Below are 22,121 nucleotides of genomic sequence, written 5' to 3'. Positions count from 1 at the left end.
AAAACACCAAATACGGTGGGGAGAACAAGTAGAGCTAAGTATCAAAATCCAGAAAAGAGCTATTAAAATCCACACCCACCTAAAAGGAAGCAATTCCCAAACCTTCCATTCCAAAGCCATCACCTACAGAGAGATGAACCTGGAAAAGAGTATCCTAAGCATGCTGGTCCTGAGGCTCTGTTCACAAACAGACCCCACAGAGCCCCAGGACTGCAACACAATTAGACCCAACCGTTGCCCCACCTGGTTTCTGACCCCTGCCTGCCTTGACCTGTCTATTGCCTGCCCCTGTTGGATTATTAAACTATAGTTTCTCCGACGTGGTCTGCATCTGGGTCTAACCCTTTTCTACTTTAACTATTTAAACATCGTTACATCACTGTATATAGACACATGACATTTCAAATGTCTTTATTCTTTTGGAACTTGTGTAAGTGTAATATTTGCTGTTCACTTTTTGTTTATTTCACTTTGCTCATCCATTTCACTTGCTTTGGCAATGTAAACATTTGTTTCATATGCCAATAAAACCCCTTGAATTGCAGGAGAGAGAGAGAGAGAGAGAGAGAGAGAGAGAGAGAGAGAGAGAGAGAGAGAGAGAGAGAGATTTGTCTAATGCTTGACCAGATATTGTTGTTTCTGTCTATAGCAGCACATTGAAGTTGTCTGAAGGTGAAAGAATGATTGCAAGGGACAAGTCCATCATATCTGCTCTCTGTGAAGGACCAACACTGATGTCTCCAGATGGAAGGAAGGTTGTGGAGAAATGAGGTCTGGAGGTGACAGTTGACGGTTTAGGAGGAGCTGTGTGTAAAACAAAAGAACAGGCAGCCACAAATACTGTCACCATTTTACTGTTCTCTAATGAAGTCATGAAGCCTGTAACAAACATTAACCTCTGACAAATGTGACTAAAGGTTCACTTACCATCTGTAACTGTGAGACGCACCTCTTGGTATGAAACTTTTATAGATCTGTCCACTCCACACCAGTAGGTCCCAGAGTCTGACTTCACCAGGTTCTTGATGGTAACAGTGAAGTCTCCATTTCTTTTGTCATGTATGGTGTATCTTCCTCTCTCAATATAGTTCTTGTTCTTCTGAGTTTGAACCAGAATGTCATTGTAACTGTCACATTTCTTCCTACAGAAGTACTTATCATTGCTTTTTACAAACCATTTATCTGCATATGAGCACTGTATTGTGACCTCTCCCCCAACAACTCCAGTCGCCTTAGTGATGACTGACTCCACAACACAGAGAGCTGTAAAACAGAAACATACGGTCACTAAAGAGGAACTGGACCTCTTTGTAGTCAACACCCTCATAGTCCTACTGTACCCATCAACAGAGACATGAGATAAGTTCAGTACATTCTACCATGAATATGCAGATATATCAACTGATCATATCTCTAGTGTATCACGTTCTGGCTCCTTATAGACAAATCATTATCTTAGTATATTATATCATCCAGACAGTATCCAGTCTAGTACTATATAAACTGAGACAGACAGACAGACAGACAGACAGACAGACAGACAGACAGACAGACAGACAGACAGACAGACAGACAGACAGACAGACAGACAGACAGACAGACAGACAGACAGACAGACAGACAGACAGACACACAGACAGAGACAGACAGAACTCACCTGAAAGGAGACAGCAGGAGACAACATGCAGTATCTTCATTCTGAAGAGTTACTCCTCAGTTACTATACTGTTAAAGTTACTTTACTATCTCAGTTACTATACTGTTAAAGTTACTTTACTACCACAGTTAACATACTGTTCAAGTTACTTCACTATCACAGTTACCATACTGTTAAAGTTACTTTACTACCACAGTTACTATACTATTAAAGTTACTTTACTACCACAGTTAACATACTGTTAAAGTTACTTTACTATCACATTTACCATACTACCACCTGGTGCATCAACAAGCCCAGGTCCACAACAGCTTCTCTGTCAGCTACTCTCAGTCCTACTAAACCATCACCAGTCAGACAGTGTTTGACAGCTGGGTGTTTCTGAAGTCTTCTTTCTTCCTTTATTGATGCTCCTCCCTCCTCTGACACCACACCCTACTCTCTGTCCCTCTGCATATCAGAGAGATGGAGATAGTGATGGTGGTGGTGGAGGGGGAGGGCATTAGCCCCATATCCTGGTTCTGAAATGACCTCACTGTCTGGAGGTCTATATGTGCTGCAGAGTGAAACTGGTTCAAACCGGCCGGAGGATAGACTTCTAAACCACCAGAGAACTCAGCTAGCTGTGGTGACTAAGTGTTAAAACTGTCAACTTCTCTGTTCGAAAGTTACCATGTTTATTTCAGGAGGAACACAATGTTGAGATGATGACATTATAGTTAAAGTATACATCAATATATTTTATTATATTAATCCACATATGTTACCATTGATTGAGAAAGTATGGTGCAGAATGGATTTCCAAAAGTACAAATGTTACAAAGAATAACACTGTACTAACAGTATCCTGTCTCTGTGTGAAGTTAATGGTGTCATCATTTTAGTTTGGATCGGTTGTGTTGAGGGTTTGGTAGGTGGAGTCTTGGGTTGTTGTGTTGAGGGTTTGGTAGGTGGAGTCTTGGGTTGTTGTGTTGAGGGTTTGGTAGGTGGAGTCTTGGGTTGCTGTGTTGAGGGTTTGGTAGGTGGAGTCTTGGGTTGTTGTATTGAGGGTTTGGTAGGTGGAGTCTTGGGTTGTTGTGTTGAGGGTTTGGTAGGTGGAGTCTTGGGTTGTTGTGTTGAGGGTTTGGTAGGTGGAGTCTTGGGTTGTTGTGTCTGGATTGGTGACTGGCTCTGTGGAACACACAACATATAAAGCATGCGAGTGCACGTGTAGTGGTGTGGTGTAGTAGTGCAGTGGTACAGTGGTGTAGTAGTGCAGTGGTGTAGTGGTGTAGTGGTGTAGTGGTGTAGTAGTGCAGTGGTGCAGTGGTGTAGTGGTGTAGTGGTGTAGTAGTGTAGTAGTGCAGTGGTGTAGTGGTGTAGTAGTGCAGTGGTGTAGTGGTGTAGTAGTGCAGTGGTACAGTGGTGTAGTAGTGCAGTGGTGTAGTGGTGTAGTAGTGCAGTGGTGTAGTGGTGTAGTAGTGCAGTGGTGTAGTTGTGTAGTAGTACAGTGGTGTAGTAGTGCAGTGGTGTAGTGGTGTAGTAGTGCAGTGGTGTAGTGGTGTAGTAGTGCAGTGGTGTAGTGGTGTAGTGGTGTAGTGGTGTAGTGGTGTAGTGGTGTAGTGGTGTAGTAGTGTAGTGGTGTAGTGGTGTAGTAGTGTAGTGGTGTAGTGGTGTAGTAGTGTAGTAGTGTAGTGGTACAGGGGTGTAGTAGTGTAGTGGTGTAGTGGTACAGTGGTGTAGTAGTGCAGTGGTGTAGTGGTGTAGTAGTGTAGTGGTGTAGTGGTGCAGTGGTGTAGTGGTGTAGTAGTGCAGTGGTGTAGTGGTGTAGTAGTGTAGTGGTACAGTGGTGTAGTGGTGCAGTGGTGTAGTGGTGTAGTAGTGCAGTGGTGTAGTGGTGTAGTGGTGCAGTGGTGTAGTGGTGTAGTAGTGTAGTGGTACAGTGGTGTAGTAGTGTATGGAACATTTGGTATACTCTATTTTTGCCCAAAATGTCCCAAACGGCCCGCCAGGTGAAGGAAAGGCTCCCTGTGTGAAAACTTCTATGAGAAACAGTGACATGTTCTCTGAATGGCCATAAATGATCAATCTTTCAGTCAGGTAAACCAATGTTTTACTCTGCTGGCCTAGATATTAGATACAGTAACATTTCTAGCATGAGTATCCAGGACAACTCCTCTGAGCTTGGCTTGGCATGGCTCAGTGTCAGCTTAGTTCTGTGGTGTGTAAACTACCTTTGTGTTATTGTGTTCTGAGTTCCTACAGTACCTCTCTTCCCACTACAGAGCCAAGCTGGACTGGGCTGGCCTGGTTAGTCATTCAACTGAAGCCTGGAACTGTACTGACATTGAAAATGTGAAAAAAATCAATCAGATCCAGCAGTGTGAAAAGGTGTTTAGTGACAGTACTGGTACAGCATAATATACTGTAGGCTAATAAACTGTACTCTACTACTTGTATTAGTGTTAAATGGGTTAAGTTACAGTACTGGTACTGCATAATATACTGTAGGCTAATAAACTGTACTCTACCTCTTGTATTAGTGTAAAAATGGGCTTAGTGACAGTACTGGTACTGCATAATATACTGTAGGCTAATAAACGGTACTCTACCCCTTGTATTAGTGTGAAAATGGGCTTAGTGACAGTACTGGTACTGCATAATATACTGTAGTCTAATAAACTGTACTCTACTCCTTGTATTAGTGTTAAATGGGTTTAGTTACAGTACTGGTACTGCATAATATACTGTAGGCTAATAAGCTGTACTCTACTACTTGTATTAGTGTTAAAATGGGTTTAGTGACAGTACTGGTTCTGTGTAATATACTGTAGTCTAATAAGCTGTACTCTACTCCTTGTATTAGTGTTAAATGGGTTTAGTGACAGTACTGGTACTGCATAATATACTGTAGGCTAATAAACTGTACTCTACCCCTTGTATTAGTGTTAAATGGGTTTTAGTTACAGTACTGGTACTGCATAATATACTGTAGTCTAATAAACTGTACTCTACCCCTTGTATTAGTGTTAAAATGGGTTTAGTGACAGTACTGGTACTGCATAATATACTGTAGTCTAATAAACTGTACTCTACCCCTTGTATTAGTGTTAAATGGGTTTTAGTTACAGTACTGGTACTGCATAATATACTGTAGGCTAATAAGCTGTACTCTACCCCTTGTATTAGTGTTAAATGGGTTTAGTTGCAGTACTGGTACTGCATAATATACTGTAGTCTAATAAACTGTACTCTACCCCTTGTATTAGTGTTAAATGGGTTTTAGTTACAGTACTGGTACTGCATAATATACTGTAGGCTAATAAGCTGTACTCTACCCCTTGTATTAGTGTTAAATGGGTTTAGTTGCAGTACTGGTACTGCATAATATACTGTAGTCTAATAAACTGTACTCTACCCCTTGTATTAGTGTTAAATGGGTTTTAGTTACAGTACTGGTACTGCATAATATACTGTAGGCTAATAAGCTGTACTCTACCCCTTGTATTAGTGTTAAATGGGTTTAGTTGCAGTACTGGTACTGCATAATATACTGTAGTCTAATAAACTGTACTCTACCCCTTGTATTAGTGTTAAATGGGTTTAGTTACAGTACTGGTACTGCATAATATACTGTAGTCTAATAAACTGTACTCTACCCCTTGTATTAGTGTTAAATGGGTTTTAGTTACAGTACTGGTACTGCATAATATACTGTAGTCTAATAAACTGTACTCTACCCCTTGTATTAGTGTTAAATGGGTTTTAGTTACAGTACTGGTTCTGTGTAATTGATGGAAAGACAACTAATGAAGTCATGATGAAGCACCAGAGACATCTTTATTTCAACAAGGTTGTTGTTAAATAAGAGAACAGTCTAGTTTGTAACAGTGATAAAGTTGTCTATCAACTGTTAAAATGGTGTTTAACAGAACCAGTTCCAACTGAACTATCTAAACATCAACAGATTAAAGAAAAAGCCATTTCGTTTTTAACACAGCAGCCCCATATCATCAGCTATGCACTTTTGTTTTCATTTGGGGAAACATAATTTTCTAATATTACATTTTTCAGTCCTTTATATTGTTATTAGGCCTACAAAATAGATGTGTGTTAACTTGGATTAGGCCATGGGAATATAATAGTGTCTGCTAGGCTGTGTATACACTCCACTATGCCACTGTATGCCTGCGTGCACATACATACAGTACATACATACAGTACATACATACATACAGTACATACATACATACAGACGGTACATATTCAAAAGTTTGGGGTCACTTAGAAATGTCCTTGTTTTTGAAAGAAAATCAAATTTTTTGTCCATTAAAATAACAAATTGATCAGAAATACAGTGTAGACTGTTAATGTTGTAAATGACTATTGTAGCTGGAAACGGCATACTTTTTAGGGAATATCTACATAGGCGTACAGAGGCCCATTATCAGCAACCATCACTCCTGTGATGACTATGCATAGATGACTACAGAGAGTGGCAGTGGTGTGGAGAGGGGAGGGGGGCAATGTGAATAGTTTGGGTTGCCATTTGACTAGATGTTCCGGAGTCTTATGGTTTGGGGATAGAAGCTGTTTAGGAGCCTCTTGGACCTGGACTTGGCGCTCCTGTATCGCTTTTCGTCCAGTACATACATACATATAAATATACATATGAGTGTTACTCACTTGAGGATGTCCTGTCTCTCCTCCATTTGTAGATCAGTAACAAGATCAGTCCCACAACCAACACAGCCAGACTCACACATACCATGATGACCACTGGGAAACCTAGAACTACAAATACAAGATAATTACATTCCTCTCAGACCCTTCTCCTTCCTAAACCGGTAGGAAGACAGACATATAGAGAGACAAATATATTATATATAGAGAGAGACAGAGAAAGAGAGAGAGATTTGTCCAGTGCATTAACAGATATAGCTATATTATCTGATCACCTGATAGAATTATACAGCAGCATATTATAGTTGTCTGAAGGTGATAGAATGATGGCAAGGGACCGGTCCATCATACCTGTTCTCTGTGAAGGACCAGCACTGATGTCTCCAGATGCCATAAATGTTGTAGAGAGGTTTGGGAGGGTTGTGGAGGTGTATGGGGATGTTGTAGAGAGGTTTGGGAGGGTTGTGGAGGTGTATGGGGATGTTGTAGAGAGGTTTGGGAGGGTTGTGGAGGTGTATGGGGATGTTGTAGAGAGGTTTGGGAGGGTTGTGGAGGTGTATGGGGATGTTGTAGAGAGGTTTGGTAAGGTTGTGGAGGTGTATGGGGATGTTGTAGAGAGGTTTGGGAGGGTTGTGGAGACATGGGGTCTGGAGGTGAGTGGTGACGGTGTAGGAATGGGAGGAGCTGTGAGTCAACAGAAAGTACAGATAAACACCAATATTGAAACAACTTCATGTCAGGAAATAAGTCAGGAAGTGAATTACTAGATACAAATGTATATGGAGTATTCACTTACCATCTGTAACTATGAGACGCACCTCTTGGAATGTGTCCTTTATAGTTCTGTCCACTCCACACCAGTAGGTCCCAGAGTCTGACTTCCTCAGGTTCTTGATGGTCACATAGAATACATCTCCCTTGTCTTCTATACTGTATCTATCTTGAGATGCATTCTTAATCCCTTTAGTTTCAACCAGAATGTCTTTACCAGAACATGTCCCCTTGCAGAAGTATTTGTTGTTGTTCCCTGCCAATGTGAATGAGCAGCCCACAGTGACTTGTCCTCCTACCACTTCCTTAGTGACAGCTGACTCCACAACACACAGAGCTGTCAAACAGAAACACACAGTACAGACACAACTGATGACCTATGAGATATACTTTAAACCTGCTAAAATCTAACTTTAACCCTGCTCAAATCGTACTTTAACCCTGCTCAAATCTAACTTTAACCCTGCTCAAATCGTACTTTAACCCTGCTCAAATCATACTTTAACCCTGCTCAAATCGTACTTTAACCCTGCTCAAATCGTACTTTAACCCTACCCAAATCTTACTTTTTGCAAAGCTGTCATCAAGGCAAAGGGTGGCTACTTTGAAGAGTCTCAAATATAAAATACATTTTGATTTATTTAATACCTTTTTTGTTACTACATGATTCCATATGTGTTATTTCACAGTTTTGTTGTCTTCGCTATTATTCTACAATGTAGAAAACAGAAAAATAAAGAAAATTCTGGAATGAGTAGGTGTCCAAACTTTTGACTGGTACTGTATCTTATTCCTTATGTACTATATGATCCAGACAGTATGATAGAAACTGATACAGACAGACAGACAGACAGACAGACAGACAGACAGACAGACAGACAGACAGACAGACAGACAGACAGACAGACAGACAGACAGACAGACAGACAGACAGACAGACAGACAGAACTCACCTGAAAGGAGACAGCAGGAGACAACACGGAGTATCTTCATTCTGGACAGTTAATCCTCAGTTACTATACTGTTAAAGTTACTTTACTAACACATTAACTGTACTGTTGAAGTTACTTTACTACCATAGTTACTATACTGTTAAAGTTAATTTACTATCACAGTTAATATACTGTTAAAGTTACTTTACTACACTCCAGCAAACACAGGTCCACAACAGCTTGTCTGTAAGCTACTAGTTTGACAGCAGGGTGTTTCTGAAGTGCTCGTCTTTCCTTATTGAAAGCTCCTCCCTCCTCTGACACCCCTCTCTCTATATATATATAGATATATATAGATATATATAGATAGATATGTCTTGCTTGCATTGCCAAAGCAGATTTATATCCAGATTTATATCCATCTCTGTCTCTCTCATTTCAATTAATTTCAAAGGGATTTATTGGGAGGGGAAACATATGTTTACATTGCCAAAGCAAGTGAAGTAAAATGCATGTCAGAGAGATTGAGATGGTGGTGGTGGAGGTTTGGGCTTTAGCTTGCACATCTTGTTAATTTCTATGTAGTGACCTCAATGTCTCCAGGTCTATGTGCTGCAGAGTGAAACTGGTTCAAACTGGCCGGAGGTTAGACTTCTAAACCACCAGAGAACTCAGCTAGCTGTGGTGACTAAGTGTTAAAACTGTCAACTTCTCTGTTCTAAAGTTACCATGTTTGTTTCAGCAGAGGAGGAACACATTGTTGAGATGATGACATTATAGTTAAAGTATACATCGTTATACACTGCTCAAAAAAATAAAGGGAACACTTAAACAACACATCCTAGATCTGAATGAAAGAAATAGTCTTATTAAATACTTTTTTCTTTACATAGTTGAATGTGCTGACAACAAAATCACACAAAAATAATCAATGGAAATCCAATTTATCAACCCATGGAGGTCTGGATTTGGAGTCACACTCAAAATTAAAGTGGAAAACCACACTACAGGCTTATCCAACTTTGATGTAATGTCCTTAAAACAAGTCAAAATGAGGCTCAGTAGTGTGTGTGGCCTCCACGTGCCTGTATGACCTCCCTACAATGCCTGGGCATGCTCCTGATGAGGTGGCGGATGGTCTGCTGAGGGATCTCCTCCCAGACCTGGACTAAAGCATCCGCCAACTCCTGGACAGTCTGTGGTGCAACGTAGCGTTGGTGGATGGAGCGAGACATGATGTCCCAGATGTGCTCAATTGAATTCAGGTCTGGGGAATGGGCGGGCCAGTGCATAGCATCAATGCCTTCCTCTTGCAGGAACTGCTGACACACTCCAGCCACATGAGGTCTAGCATTGTCTTGCTATAGGACGAACCCAGGGCCACCAGCATATGATCTCACAAGGGGTCTGAGGATCTCATCTCGGTACCTAATGGCAGTCAGGCTACCTCTGGCGAGCACATGGAGGGCTGTGCGGCCCCCCCAAATAAATGCCACCCCACACCATGACTGACCCACCGCCAAACCGGTCATGCTGGAGGATCTTGCAGGCAGCAGAACATTCTCCCCGGCGTCTCCAGACTCTGTCATGTCTGTCACGTGCTCAGTGTGAACCTGCTTTCATCTGTGAAGAGCACAGGGCGCCAGTGGCGAATTTGCCAATCTTAGTGTTCTCTGGCAAATGCCAAACGTCCTGCACGGTGTTGGGCTGTAAGCACAACTCCCACCTGTGGACGTCGGACCCTCATACCACCCTCATGGAGTCTGTTTCTGACCGTTTGAGCAGACACATGCACATTTGTGGCCTGCTGGAGGTCATTTTGCAGGGCTCTGGCAGTGCTCCTCCTGCTCCTCCTTGCACAAAGGTGGAGGTAGCGGTCCTGCTGCTGGGTTGTTGCCCTCCTACGGCCTCCTCCACGACTCCTGATGTACTGGCCTGTCTCCTGGTAGCGCCTCCATGCTCTGGACACTACGCTGACAGACACAGCAAACCTTCTTGCCACAGCTCGCATTGATGTGCCATCCTGGATGAGCTGCACTACCTGAGCCACTTGTGTGGGTTGTAGACTCCGTCTCATGCTACCACTAGAGTGAAAGCACCGCCAGCACTCAAAAGTGACCAAAACATCAGCCAGGAAGCATCGAAACTGAGAAGTGGTCTGTGGTCACCACCTGCAGAACCACTCCTTTATTGGGGGTGTCTTGCTTATTGCCTATAATTTCCACCTGTTGTCTATTCCATTTGCACAACAGCATGTGAAATTTATTGTCAATCAGTGTTGCTTTCTAAGTGGACAGTTTGATTTCACAGAAGTGTGATTGACTTGGAGTTACATTGTGCTGTTTAAGTGTTCCCTTTATTTTTTTGAGCAGTATATTTTATTGTGTATTTTTCTGACATTTCATTGATCTGGATCGTTGATCAAGTATATTAATAAATCTATTCTCTTATCGACAACCAGTCATCTCTCTCTCTATTGAGCCTGGGGACGAGGTTATAGTTATTCTAATGAATTATATGTTTCAACTCAGTCAATTCAGGAAATGAAGTGAAATTCCATTCACGGATTGAGAAGTCCACATGGAAAATTATGGTCGTCGATGATGCATTTAATTGCTTTTCATTGTCTGGTTTGAAATGGAATTTAATTGAATTGAATTGGACCCCAGCTCTGGTAACAACAACACTGTGTCACAACCAGACCATCAGACAACCTCTTCTCTTCAGACTACAGACCATAGAATTACATATTAGAACTTAATTACATAATAGACTTTAATTAGTGCTACAGAGTCTATTCAGAGTCAATAGCTGTGACATTGTTTGACATCCAATGCTTTGTCATTCAGCGCCTGATTGTTAGTGGTCGGGGTCACGAGCAATGCATTCTGGGTCAGCGTTGGACACAGGCTGAGGGTCCACTGCATTCTGGGTAGAAGTTCAACTTTCTTCCTCCTCACCATCATTAACATGTTAGACAGTGAGGAGAATCATTAGGTGAAGAAAGATACAGACGTGCACACACATGCATTCAAGTTAAAAAGCCATTACAGTGAAAGTCCAGGTTCTGCACACAAAAATGAGATTCGCGTTTCACGTTTCTAACCGAGAAATATAAAATGTTCTAGAAACGTTTAATGGAAGATATAGACTATGATGCTGTGCACAATGATACACTGACACAAATGTAAGAACATCAATTATTTATGTCTAAATATGTGAATACATTTCGCATTTGATTCTGTACCATTTCCAAGATTGGCCTTTTTTAATATATTTTGTTAAACATTTTATAAAAGTCTAAATGGTATCTTATACACTACAGTTGGGGGAAACATGGGACAGTGATGCTTATTTCTAATGTAATAAACTTGTTGTTCCACCTTGTAAACCAGTACCAGAAATCCTCTTGAAGGTTTTTCACACTTACTAGAGAGCTCTCTTTTAAGTACGCCCATTCAGCATCATCCACGTCCTCTTAAGCCGTATCCCCACCCGTCTCTTTAAGAACTCACATGAGGCCATGAGTTAAACTGAGTGATTAAGGTAGTGTAGTAAACAAGTGGCGAAAGTAGTAGACTACAATAGGGAACATCTCCAGGTAAAAAGACACTTAATTGGCCCAGCGTCGTCCAGGTTTGGCCGGGGTAAATAAGAATTTGTTCTTAACTGACTTGCCTAGTTAAATAAAGGTGAAATAAATCAAAAAAATATATATTAAAAACAATATATAAAAAATCTAGTCCTTTGCCTATATAATAAAATGTTGTTCTTCACATTGCCTCTGATAAAGACACTATAAATCTAATCATATGACGATAGAGATGCTATTTATATACATGTCAAGGTGACCAGGGACAATTATATGGCTTAACAGTACAAATACGATAGTCGGGAAGCAAGTACAGGAAGTGAATCATTTAATAAATAAATAGAACGTAATACAAAACAAGAAAAGCGTACAGACATGAAAACAAAACAGAGTCAATAACGCCTGAGGAAAGAACCAAGGGAAGTGACAGATAAAACGAAGGTAATCAGGGAAGTGTTGGAATCCAGGTGAGACTCATGAGGTGCAGTTGCGCGTAACGATAGTGGCAGGTGTGCGTAATCATGAGACAGCTGGCGACAACGAGCGCCAGAAAGGGGGAGCAGGAGTAAACATGATGCACGACCTACACAGATCGATCAAGATGGCGAGATACAACTAAAGGCACAAAGTGGAGGAGCATTTCAGTGGGACAGACACGACGCGTATGGGGTCACAGATTACAAAAAGAAAGCCAGTCACATCGCAGACACCAATGCCACCATACCCGGATGAGCTAAATACCTTTTTCTCAGGCAACTCTAAGCCCTTGAGGACAATGAGGACTAAGTGGTTAAGGTCTCCACGGAGGACATGTGTATTAGAGGATACTGTTGGGCTGCATCACAGCCTGGTATAGCAACTCCACCACCACTGACCAAAAGGTGTCCTGCCTGCCCTCCAGGACACCTACAACACCAGGTGTTGCAGGAAGGCCAAGAAGATCATCAGGGACCTTAGCCACCCGAACTAAGGCCTGTTCTTCCTGCTTCCATCACTTAGACAGTATAGGAGCATAATATCGACAACTGGAATACTAAAGTTACCATGTTCGTTTCAGCAGAGGAGGAAGACATTATTGAGATGGTGACAATATAGTTAAAGTATCAGTCTATTTGATTATATATGTTTTACATTTCATTAATCCACATTTACAGTATTTGAGAAAGTATGGTCAAGAATGGATTTTGATAGGTTAAAAAATTATTCAAATGTTAGAGACTTTACTGACTGTAAATACTAGTAAATAGCAGAACATTCCACTTGAAGGTCCCTCCAACTGTCAGGTTGGTGGGTGTAGCTGGTGTATAAAGTCAGGTGCAGGAGAGCAGAGATGAGTGAAACAACGCGCTTTACTAGACAGCACAAAGTAAAACAATTCACAAAGTGCAAAAAGAACGGTTGCCACAAAGCACGGGTGATAAACAGCACCCGGCACAAACCAGCCGGAACATACCGACCCGAACAATTAACAAACACTCACAAAGACATGGGGGAAACAGAGGGTTAAATACATGACAAGTAATTGGGAAATGAAAACCAGGTGTGTGGGGAAACAAGGACAAAACAAATGGAAAATGAAAAGTGGATCGGCGATGGCTAGAAGACCAGTGACGTCGACCGCCGAACACCGCCCGAACAAGGAGAGGAACCGACTTCGGCGGAAGTCGTGACACCAACTGATAATTACTAGTGGGAGGTTAAAAAATGATTCAAATGTTACAGAGACTTTACTGACTGTAAATACTAGTAAATACCAGAACATTCCACTTGAAGGTCCCTCCGACTGATAATTACTAGTGGGAGACTTGTCTATCATCCCTGAGCATCGACTTCTCCCACATACTGACCACTGACTTCACGAACTGAGGAAATTACCTTGACAACAGCATTTACAGAATTACATACAACAACAAAACAATACTTATATTAAAACAATCTATCAATATGGTTTTTGAACACTTTAATTTGATTACAAGCATGATAGATGTACTGTTATGTCATGGTTGAGACAGTTTGATATTAGTCAATCAGCGATCTCAGTGAGTTCACATCAAGTGAATGTTTACAACTTGTTGCTCTCAGTTTACTAGAGATATTTTCAGAGTTTCCAACATGTTATTAACACAGCGTTAGTTTGGGTCTGTTGTTTTACTAATGAGGGTTTTGTAGGTGGAGTCTTGGGTTGTTGTGTTGAGGGTTTGGTAGGTGGAGTCTTGGGTTGTTGTGTTGAGGGTTTGGTAGGTGGAGTCTTGGGTTGTTGTGTTGAGGGTTTGGTAGGTGGAGTCTTGGGTTGTTGTGTTGAGGGTTTGGTAGGTGGAGTCTTGGGTTGTTGTATTGAGGGTTTGGTAGGTGGAGTCTTGGGTTGTTGTGTCTGGATTGGTGACTGGCCCTGTGGAACACACAACATATAAATCATGTGTGTGCACGTGCAGTGGTGTGGTGTAATGGTGTAGTAGTGCAGTGGTGTAGTGGTGTAGTGGTGTAGTGGTACAGTGGTGTAGTAGTGTATGGAACATTTGGTATACTCTATTTTTGCCCAAAATGTCCCAAACGGCCCGCCAGGTGAAGGAAAGGCTCCCTGTGTGAAAACTTCTATGAGAAACAGTGACATGTTCTCTGAATGACCATAAATGATCAATCTTTCAGTCAGGTAAACCAATGTTTTACTCTGCTGGCCTAGATATTAGATACAGTAACATTTCTAGCATGAGTATCCAGGACAACTCATCTGAGCTTGTCTTGGCATGGCTCAGTGTCAGCTTAGTTCTGTGGTGTGTAAACCACCACTGTGTTCTTGTGTTCTGAGTTCCTACAGTACCTCTCTTCCCACTACAGACCCAAGCTGGACTGGGCTGGCCTGGTTAGTCATTCAACTGAAGCCTGGAACTGTACTGACATTGAAAATGTGAAAAAAAATCAATCAGATCCAGCAGTGTGAAAAGGTGTTTAGTGACAGTACTGGTACTGCATAATATACTGTAGGCTAATAAACTGTACTCTACCTCTTGTATTAGTGTTAAATGGGCTTAGTGACAGTACTGGTACTGCATAATATACTGTAGTCTAATAAACTGTACTCTACCCCTTGTATTAGTGTTAAATGGGTTTAGTTGCAGTACTGGTACTGCATAATATACTGTAGTCTAATAAACTGTACTCTACCCCTTGTATTAGTGTTAAATGGGTTTAGTTACAGTACTGGTACTGCATAATATACTGTAGTCTAATAAACTGTACTCTACCCCTTGTATTAGTGTTAAATGGGTTTTAGTTACAGTACTGGTTCTGTGTAATTGATGGAAAGACAACTAATGAAGTCATGATGAAGCACCAGAGACTTCTTTATTTCAACAAGGTTGTTGTTAAATAAGAGAACAGTCTAGTTTGTAACAGTGATAAAGTTGTCTATCAACTGTTAAAATCATGTTCAACAGAACCAGTTCCAACTGAACTATTTGACCATCAATAGATTAAAGAAAGAGCCATTTAGTTTTTAACACAGCTGCCCCATATCATCAGCTATGCACTTTTGTTTTCATTTGGGGAAACATAATTTTCTAATATTACATTTTTCAGTCCTTTATATTGTTATTAGGCCAATAAAATAGATGTGTGTTGACTTGGATTAGGCCATGGGAATATAATAGTGTCTGCTAGGCTGTGTATACACTCCACTATACCACTGTCTGCCTGTGTGCACGTAAATACTGTACATACAGAAATACAAACATACAGTACATACATATATATGGGGTCACATATAAGTTTGGAGTCACTTAGAAATGTCCTTGTTTTTGAAAAAAATATTATTTTTTTGTCCATTAAAATAACATAAAATTGATCAGAAAAACCGTGTAGACATTGTTAATGTTGTAAATGACTATTCTAGCTGGATACGGCAGATTTTTATGGAATATCTACATAGGCGTACAGAGGCCCATTATCAGCAACCATCACTCCCATGTTCAAATGGAACAGAACAGAATAGAAAGAGGAGTGGGAGGCCCCGGTGCACAACTGAGCAAGAGGACAAGTACATTAGAGTGTCAAACATAATTGCAAAAGGGTTTTCTAATGATCAATTAGCCTTTTAAAATGATAAACTTGGATTAGCTAACACAATGTGCTATTGTAACACAGGAGTGATGGTTGCTGATAATCGGCCTCTGTACGACTGTGTAGATATTCCATTAAAAAACAGCCGTTTCCAGCTACAATAGTCATTTACAACATTAACAATGTCTACACTGTATTTCTGATCAATTTGATGTTATTTTAATGGACAAAAAATTTGCTTTTCTTTCAAAAACAAGAACATTTCTAAGTGACCCAAACTTTTGAACGGTAGTGTACACACATACATACATACATACATACATACATACATACATACATACATACATACATACATACATACATACATACATACATACATACATACATACATACATACATACATACATACATACATACATACATACATACATACATATGAGAGTTACTCACTTGAGGATGTCCTGTCTCTCCTCCATTTGTAGATCAGTAGCAGGATGAGTCCCACAACCAACACAGCCAGACTCACACACACCATGATGACCACTGGTGGACCTAGAACTACAAAAACAAGATAATTACACTTTGCCTATGAAACACACCGTGAGTTAGGATTAATTTAGCACTTCCTAAGGCTTCCACTAGATGTCAACAGTCTTTACAAAGTGGTTTGACTCTTCTCCGGTAAAAACTGACCGAACGAGAGGCCTGGAAAGTTGGTCATAGAGGGAGGGCCATTACTACTATGACGCGGGCGCCCATGGGTACCCTTTCATTCCGAAACGTTTAGTAAGACAATGCAATCGTCCGCCTTGAATGTTATTGAAGCTCTGATTGAAAAAGGCCCTAAAGATTTATGTTATACAACGTTTGACATGTTTGAACGAACGTAAATATATATTTTTTGCACATTCGTGACGACAAGTCCCGTGCGCCTCGTACATTATGAGTAGCCTTCGGAACGCGCTAACAAGAAGGAGCTATTGGGACATAAATTATTAACTTTTTAGAACAAAACTACATTTGTTGTGGACCTGGGATACCTGGAAGTGCCTTCTGATGAAGATAATCAAAGGTAAGGGAATATTTACAATAGTATATTTGATTTTAGATGGTTCCAAGATGGCGCTAACCTGTATCGCCTAGCCTATTTTTCTGAGCATAGGACCTCGTTTATTGCAAAGTGTGATTTCCCAGTAAAGTTATTTTTAAATCTGGCAATGCGGTTGCATTCAAGAGATGTTAATCTATAATTCTTTGAATGACAATATTACATTTTAACAATGTTTTCGAAATAGTAATTTTGTAAATTGTAGCGCTGATTCACTGGAAGCATTTGGGGAAAATATTTTCTGAACGTCACGTGCCGATGTAAAATGCTGTTTTTATATATAAATATGAACTTTATCGAACAAAAAATGCATGTATTGTGTAACATGATGTCCTAGGAGTGTCATCTGATGAAGATTGTCAAAGGTTAGTGCTGCATTTAGCTGTGTTTTGGGTATTTGTGATGCATGCTAGTTGCTTTGAAAATGGCAGTGTGATTATTTTTGGCTGTGTACTCTCCTAACATAATCTAATGTTTTGCTTTTGCTGTAAAGCCTTTTTGAAATCAGACAACGTGGTTCGATTCAGGAGAGGTGTATCTATAAATTGATGTAAAATAGTCATATGTTTGAGAAATTGAAGTTATAGCATTTATGAGGTATTTGTATTTCGCGCGACGCGATTCCACTGGCTGTTGACCAGGGTGGGACGCAAGCGTCCCAGGTTCCCAGACAGGTTAACCCTGCTCTAATCTAACTTTAACCCTGCTCAAATCTAACTTTAACCCTGCTCAAATCTAACATTAACCCTGTTCAAATCTTACTTAACCCTGCTCAAATCTAACTTTAACCCTGCTCAAATCTAACTTTAACCCTGCTCAAATCTAACATTAACCCTGCACAAATCTTACTTTAACCCTGCTCAAATCTAACTTTAACCCTGCTCAAATCTAACTTTAACCCTGCTCAAATCTTACTTTAACCCTGCTCAAATCTAACTTTAACCCTGCTCAAATCTAACTTTAACCCTGCACAAATCTAACTTTAACCATGCTGAAATCTAACTTTAAAAAATGCATGTATTGTGTAACATGATGTCCTAGGAGTGTCATCTGATGAAGATCGTCAAAGGTTAGTGCTTCATTTAGCTATGTTTTGGGTATTTGTGATGCATGCTAGTTGCTTGGAAATGGCTATTTGGTTATTTGTGTCTATGTACTCTCCTAACATAATCTAATGTTTTGCTTTCGCTGTAAAGCCTTTTGGAAATCAGACAACGTGGTTCGATTCAGGAGAAGTGTATCTATAAAATGGTGTAAAATATTCCTATGTTTGAGAACTCTGAATTATGACATTTTGTGGTTTTAAATTTGGCGCTCTGATTTTTCACTGGCTGTTGAATAGTGTGGGACGATTGCGTCCCACCTACCCTACAGAGGTTAAACTTAACAGCACTCTCACTCTGTCTTGCAGGAGAGTCCAAGGATGGAGAGTCTACAGAGGAGGAAGGGGGGGAATGGTGGCGGGTGAAAAAAGTGAAAGCGAAGGAGGCAACACTCGACACTATGGAACACAAAGCTTTTACTATCTCATCCTGGAATATACAAGGTCTGAGGTCATCTGCCTTTGGCCTGAAGAGCAGGAACCCAGACATTATCAAAGAAATTGGAAATACAGACATTGTCATCCTACAAGAAACATGGTACAGAGGAGACGGACCCACTGGTTGCCCACTAGGTTACAGAGAGCTGGTAGTCCCATCCACCAAACTACCAGGTGTGAAACAGGGAAGAGACTCAGGGGGTATGCTAATTTGCTATAGAGCAGACCTAATCCACTCTATTAAATTAGTCAACATTTTAATAACCAACACAAATGGGTCTCAACTCCTGCAGATCTGTCAGATGCTGGGTATGTACATAGTCATTGGCTTCGAAGAGTCTCCTATGGTAGGTACACCTACAGCTCATCACTTGGCTGTAGTACTGTAGATTACTTTAACACTGACCTCAACCCAGATTATCTCAGAGCGTTCACAGTCAGCCCACTGACACCCCTATCAGATCACAGCAAAATCTAGTCTACCTGAACAGAGAAATACTCAGTCATGAGGCATCAAAGCCAAAGGAACTGCACAATATTGAGAAATGCTGTAGATTGAAGGAAAGTAGTGTAGAAACCTACCAAAAAACAATTAGGCAACAACAAATTCAATCCCTTTTAGACAACTTCCTGGACAAAACATTTCACTGTAATAGTGAAGGTGTAAACTTGGCAGTAGAAAGTCTAAACAGTATATTTGATGAAGAATGCAAAAACCTAAGAAAGAAATTGAGAAACGTATCCAATCAAAAACATACACCCAGAAAAGCTAAGTCTACGTCTTCACTATGGTGAACCACTTAAAAAAATACTGAAATACACGAAGGAAAAAGAAGGAACAGCATGTCAGAAATCACCTCAATGTAATAGAATCTAAACAACACACTAAACAAACAACAACACAAAGAGTTATCTTTCCAAAATGGAGATGTGTGGAGAAGCCATTTCTCCAATCTTTTTGTCTCTATAACAAAGAACAAACAGCAAAAACATATACGTTATCAATTACAAATCTTAGAATCAGCTATTAATTACGCGATAAATTGGTCCTTTGACCTTTGCCTGTCCTGACCCTGTGCCCGCCCACCAGACCACTGCCTGTCTCTAACCCTGAGCCTACCTGCTGTCCTGTACCTTTGCTCCTCCTCTGGATTACCGACCTCTGCATGACCTGAGCCTGCCTGCCGTCCTGTACCTTGACCTCTGCTCTGGATTATCGACCCCTGCCTGCCTTGACCTGTCGTTTGCCTGCCCCTGTGGTTACAATAAACATTGTTACTTCACAGTGTGCACTTGGGTCTTAGCTTGATTCCTGATAAGCCAATCATGGATAGTTGGAAGGTTGCCGTCTTTCTGTGGCTTAACCTACAAGGCTTGTATGTAACCATTTTATTCATATTTACAGATGGCATACGAGTTTGTTATTAAGGCACATGAATGTTCAGGTATTCGAGAAGGCATTTCTGCCAAAAAAACGCATTTTGATTAAAAAATGTTTACGTTCATACGACTCTCCTGTGAAGTCGTGACTTGAGACACACCTAGTTTCCCAAATCAGGTCACATATCAACACATTGACGAGGGCACTAGTACAGTCTGCAGCACCCGGCCCCACCCTACTAGAATCTGAAGTCAAATGTCTACTGTTTGCTGATCTGGTGCTTCTGTCCCCAACTAAGGTGGGCATACAGCAGCACCTAGATCTTCTGCACAGATTCTGTCAGACCTGGGCCCTGACAGTAAAGCTCAGTAGGACAAAAATAATGATGTTTCAAAAAAGGTCCAGTTGTCAGGACCACAAATATAAATTCCATCTAGACACCGTTGCTTTTTTGCACACAAAACTACACATACCTCGACCTAAACATCATTGCCAGATGTAACTTCCACAACTGTGAACATTCTTAGAGACAAGGCAAGGGACTTTTATGCCATGAAAAGGAAGATAAAATTGGACATACCAATTAAGATTTGGCAAAAAATTATTGAATAATTCATAGAACCCATTGCCCTTTATGGTTGTGAGGTCTGGGGTCCGCTCACCAACTAAGAATTCACAAAATGGGGACAAACACCAAATTCAGAGTCCGCAATCTGCAAAAAGATCCTCTTTGTACAATGTAAAACACCAAATACGGTGGGGAGAACAAGTAGAGCTAAGTATCAAAATCCAGAAAAGAGCTAATAAAATCCACACCCACCTAAAAGGAAGCAATTCCCAAACCTTCCATTCCAAAGCCATCACCTACAGACAGATGAACCTGGAAAATAGTATCCTAAGCATGCTGGTCCTGAGGCTCTGTTCACAAACAGACCCCACAGAGCCCCAGGACTGCAACACAATTAGACCCAACCGTTGCCCCACCTGGTTTCTGACCCCTGCCTGCCTTGACCTGTCTATTGCCTGCCCCTGTTGGATTATTAAACTATAGTTTCTCTGACGTGGTCTGCATCTGGGTCTAACCCTTTTCTGCTTTAACTATTTAAACATCGTTACATCACTGTATATAGACACATGACATTTCAAATGTCTTTATTCTTTTGGAACTTGTGTAAGTGTAATATTTGCTGTTCACTTTTTGTTTATTTCACTTTGCTCATCCATTTCACTTGCTTTGGCAATGTAAACATTTGTTTCCTATGCCAATAAAACCACTTGAATTGCAGGAGAGAGAGAGAGAAAGAGAGAGAGAGAGAGAGAGAAATAGACCGAAATAGAGAGAAATAGAGAGAAATAGAGAGAAAGAGAGAGAGAGAGAGAGAGAGAGAGAGAGAGAGAGAGAGAGAGAGAGAGAGAGAGAGATTTGTCTAATGCTTGACCAGATATTGTTGTTTCTGTCTATAGCAGCACATTGAAGTTGTCTGAAGGTGAAAGAATGATTGCAAGGGACAAGTCCATCATACCTGCTCTCTGTGAAGGACCAACACTGATGTCTCCAGATGGAAGGAAGGTTGTGGAGAAATGAGGTCTGGAGGTGACAGTTGACGGTTTAGGAGGAGCTGTGTGTAAAACAAAAGAACAGGCAGCCACAAATACTGTCACCATTTTACTGTTCTCTAATGAAGTCATGAAGCCTGTAACAAACATTAACCTCTGACAAATGTGACTAAAGGTTCACTTACCATCTGTAACTGTGAGACGCACCTCTTGGTATGAATCTTTTATAGATCTGTCCACTCCACACCAGTAGGTCCCAGAGTCTGACTTCACCAGGTTCTTGATGGTAACAGTGAAGTCTCCATTTATTTTGTCATGTATGGTGTATCTTCCTCTCTCAATATAGTTCTTGTTCTTCTGAGTTTGAACCAGAATGTCATTGTAACTGTCACATTTCTTCCTACAGAAGTACTTATCATTGCTTTTTACAAACCATTTATCTGCATATGAGCGCTGTATTGTGACCTCTCCCCCAACAACTCCAGTCGTCTTAGTGATGACTGACTCCACAACACAGAGAGCTGTAAAACAGAAACATACGGTCACTAAAGAGGTACTGGACCTCTTTGTCCTCAACACCCTCATAGTCCTACTGTACCCATCAACAGAGACATGAGATAAGTTCAGTACATTCCACCATGAATATGCAGATATATCAACTGATCATATCTCTAGTGTATCACGTTCTGGCTCCTTATAGACAAATCATTATCTTAGTATATTATATCATCCAGACAGTATCCAGTCTAGTACTATATAAACTGAGACAGACAGACAGACAGACAGACAGACAGACAGACAGACAGACAGACAGACAGACAGACAGACAGACAGACAGACAGACAGACAGACAGACAGACAGACA

General features: G+C 40.8%; 1 protein-coding gene across 1 annotated transcript; it reads right to left on the bottom strand.

Moving 5' to 3' along the window:
- Positions 1 to 643: 643 nt before the first annotated feature.
- LOC115183317 (uncharacterized) lies at positions 644 to 22,029 on the bottom strand. The gene is made up of 5 exons (XM_029744647.1): positions 21,442 to 22,029; positions 21,223 to 21,318; positions 16,121 to 16,228; positions 928 to 1,263; positions 644 to 804 (listed from the first exon to the last, which is right to left on the bottom strand). Exons 1-5 carry the CDS (start codon positions 21,839 to 21,841, stop codon positions 644 to 646), a joined length of 1,101 nt encoding a protein of 366 aa, XP_029600507.1. The 5' UTR covers positions 21,842 to 22,029.
- Positions 22,030 to 22,121: the final 92 nt, after the last annotated feature.

The sequence above is a fragment of the Salmo trutta genome, unplaced genomic scaffold (assembly GCF_901001165.1).
Source record: "Salmo trutta unplaced genomic scaffold, fSalTru1.1, whole genome shotgun sequence".
NCBI lineage: Eukaryota > Metazoa > Chordata > Actinopteri > Salmoniformes > Salmonidae > Salmo > Salmo trutta.
Note: the sequence above shows the minus strand (reverse complement) of the source record. Positions and strands in the feature narration are given on the sequence as shown.

Excerpts from the sequence above, each read along its gene's own strand:
- LOC115183317 (XM_029744647.1), bottom strand. The coding sequence starts at position 21,841 with ATGAGGGTGTTGAGGACAAAGAGGTCCAGTACCTCTTTAGTGACCGTA. Across the intron at positions 21,319-21,441 it reads GCGTCTCACAGTTACAGATG|CTCCTCCTAAACCGTCAACT; the intron begins GTAAGTGAACCT and ends TTTTACACACAG. Across the intron at positions 805-927 it reads GCGTCTCACAGTTACAGATG|CTCCTCCTAAACCGTCAACT; the intron begins GTAAGTGAACCT and ends TTTTACACACAG.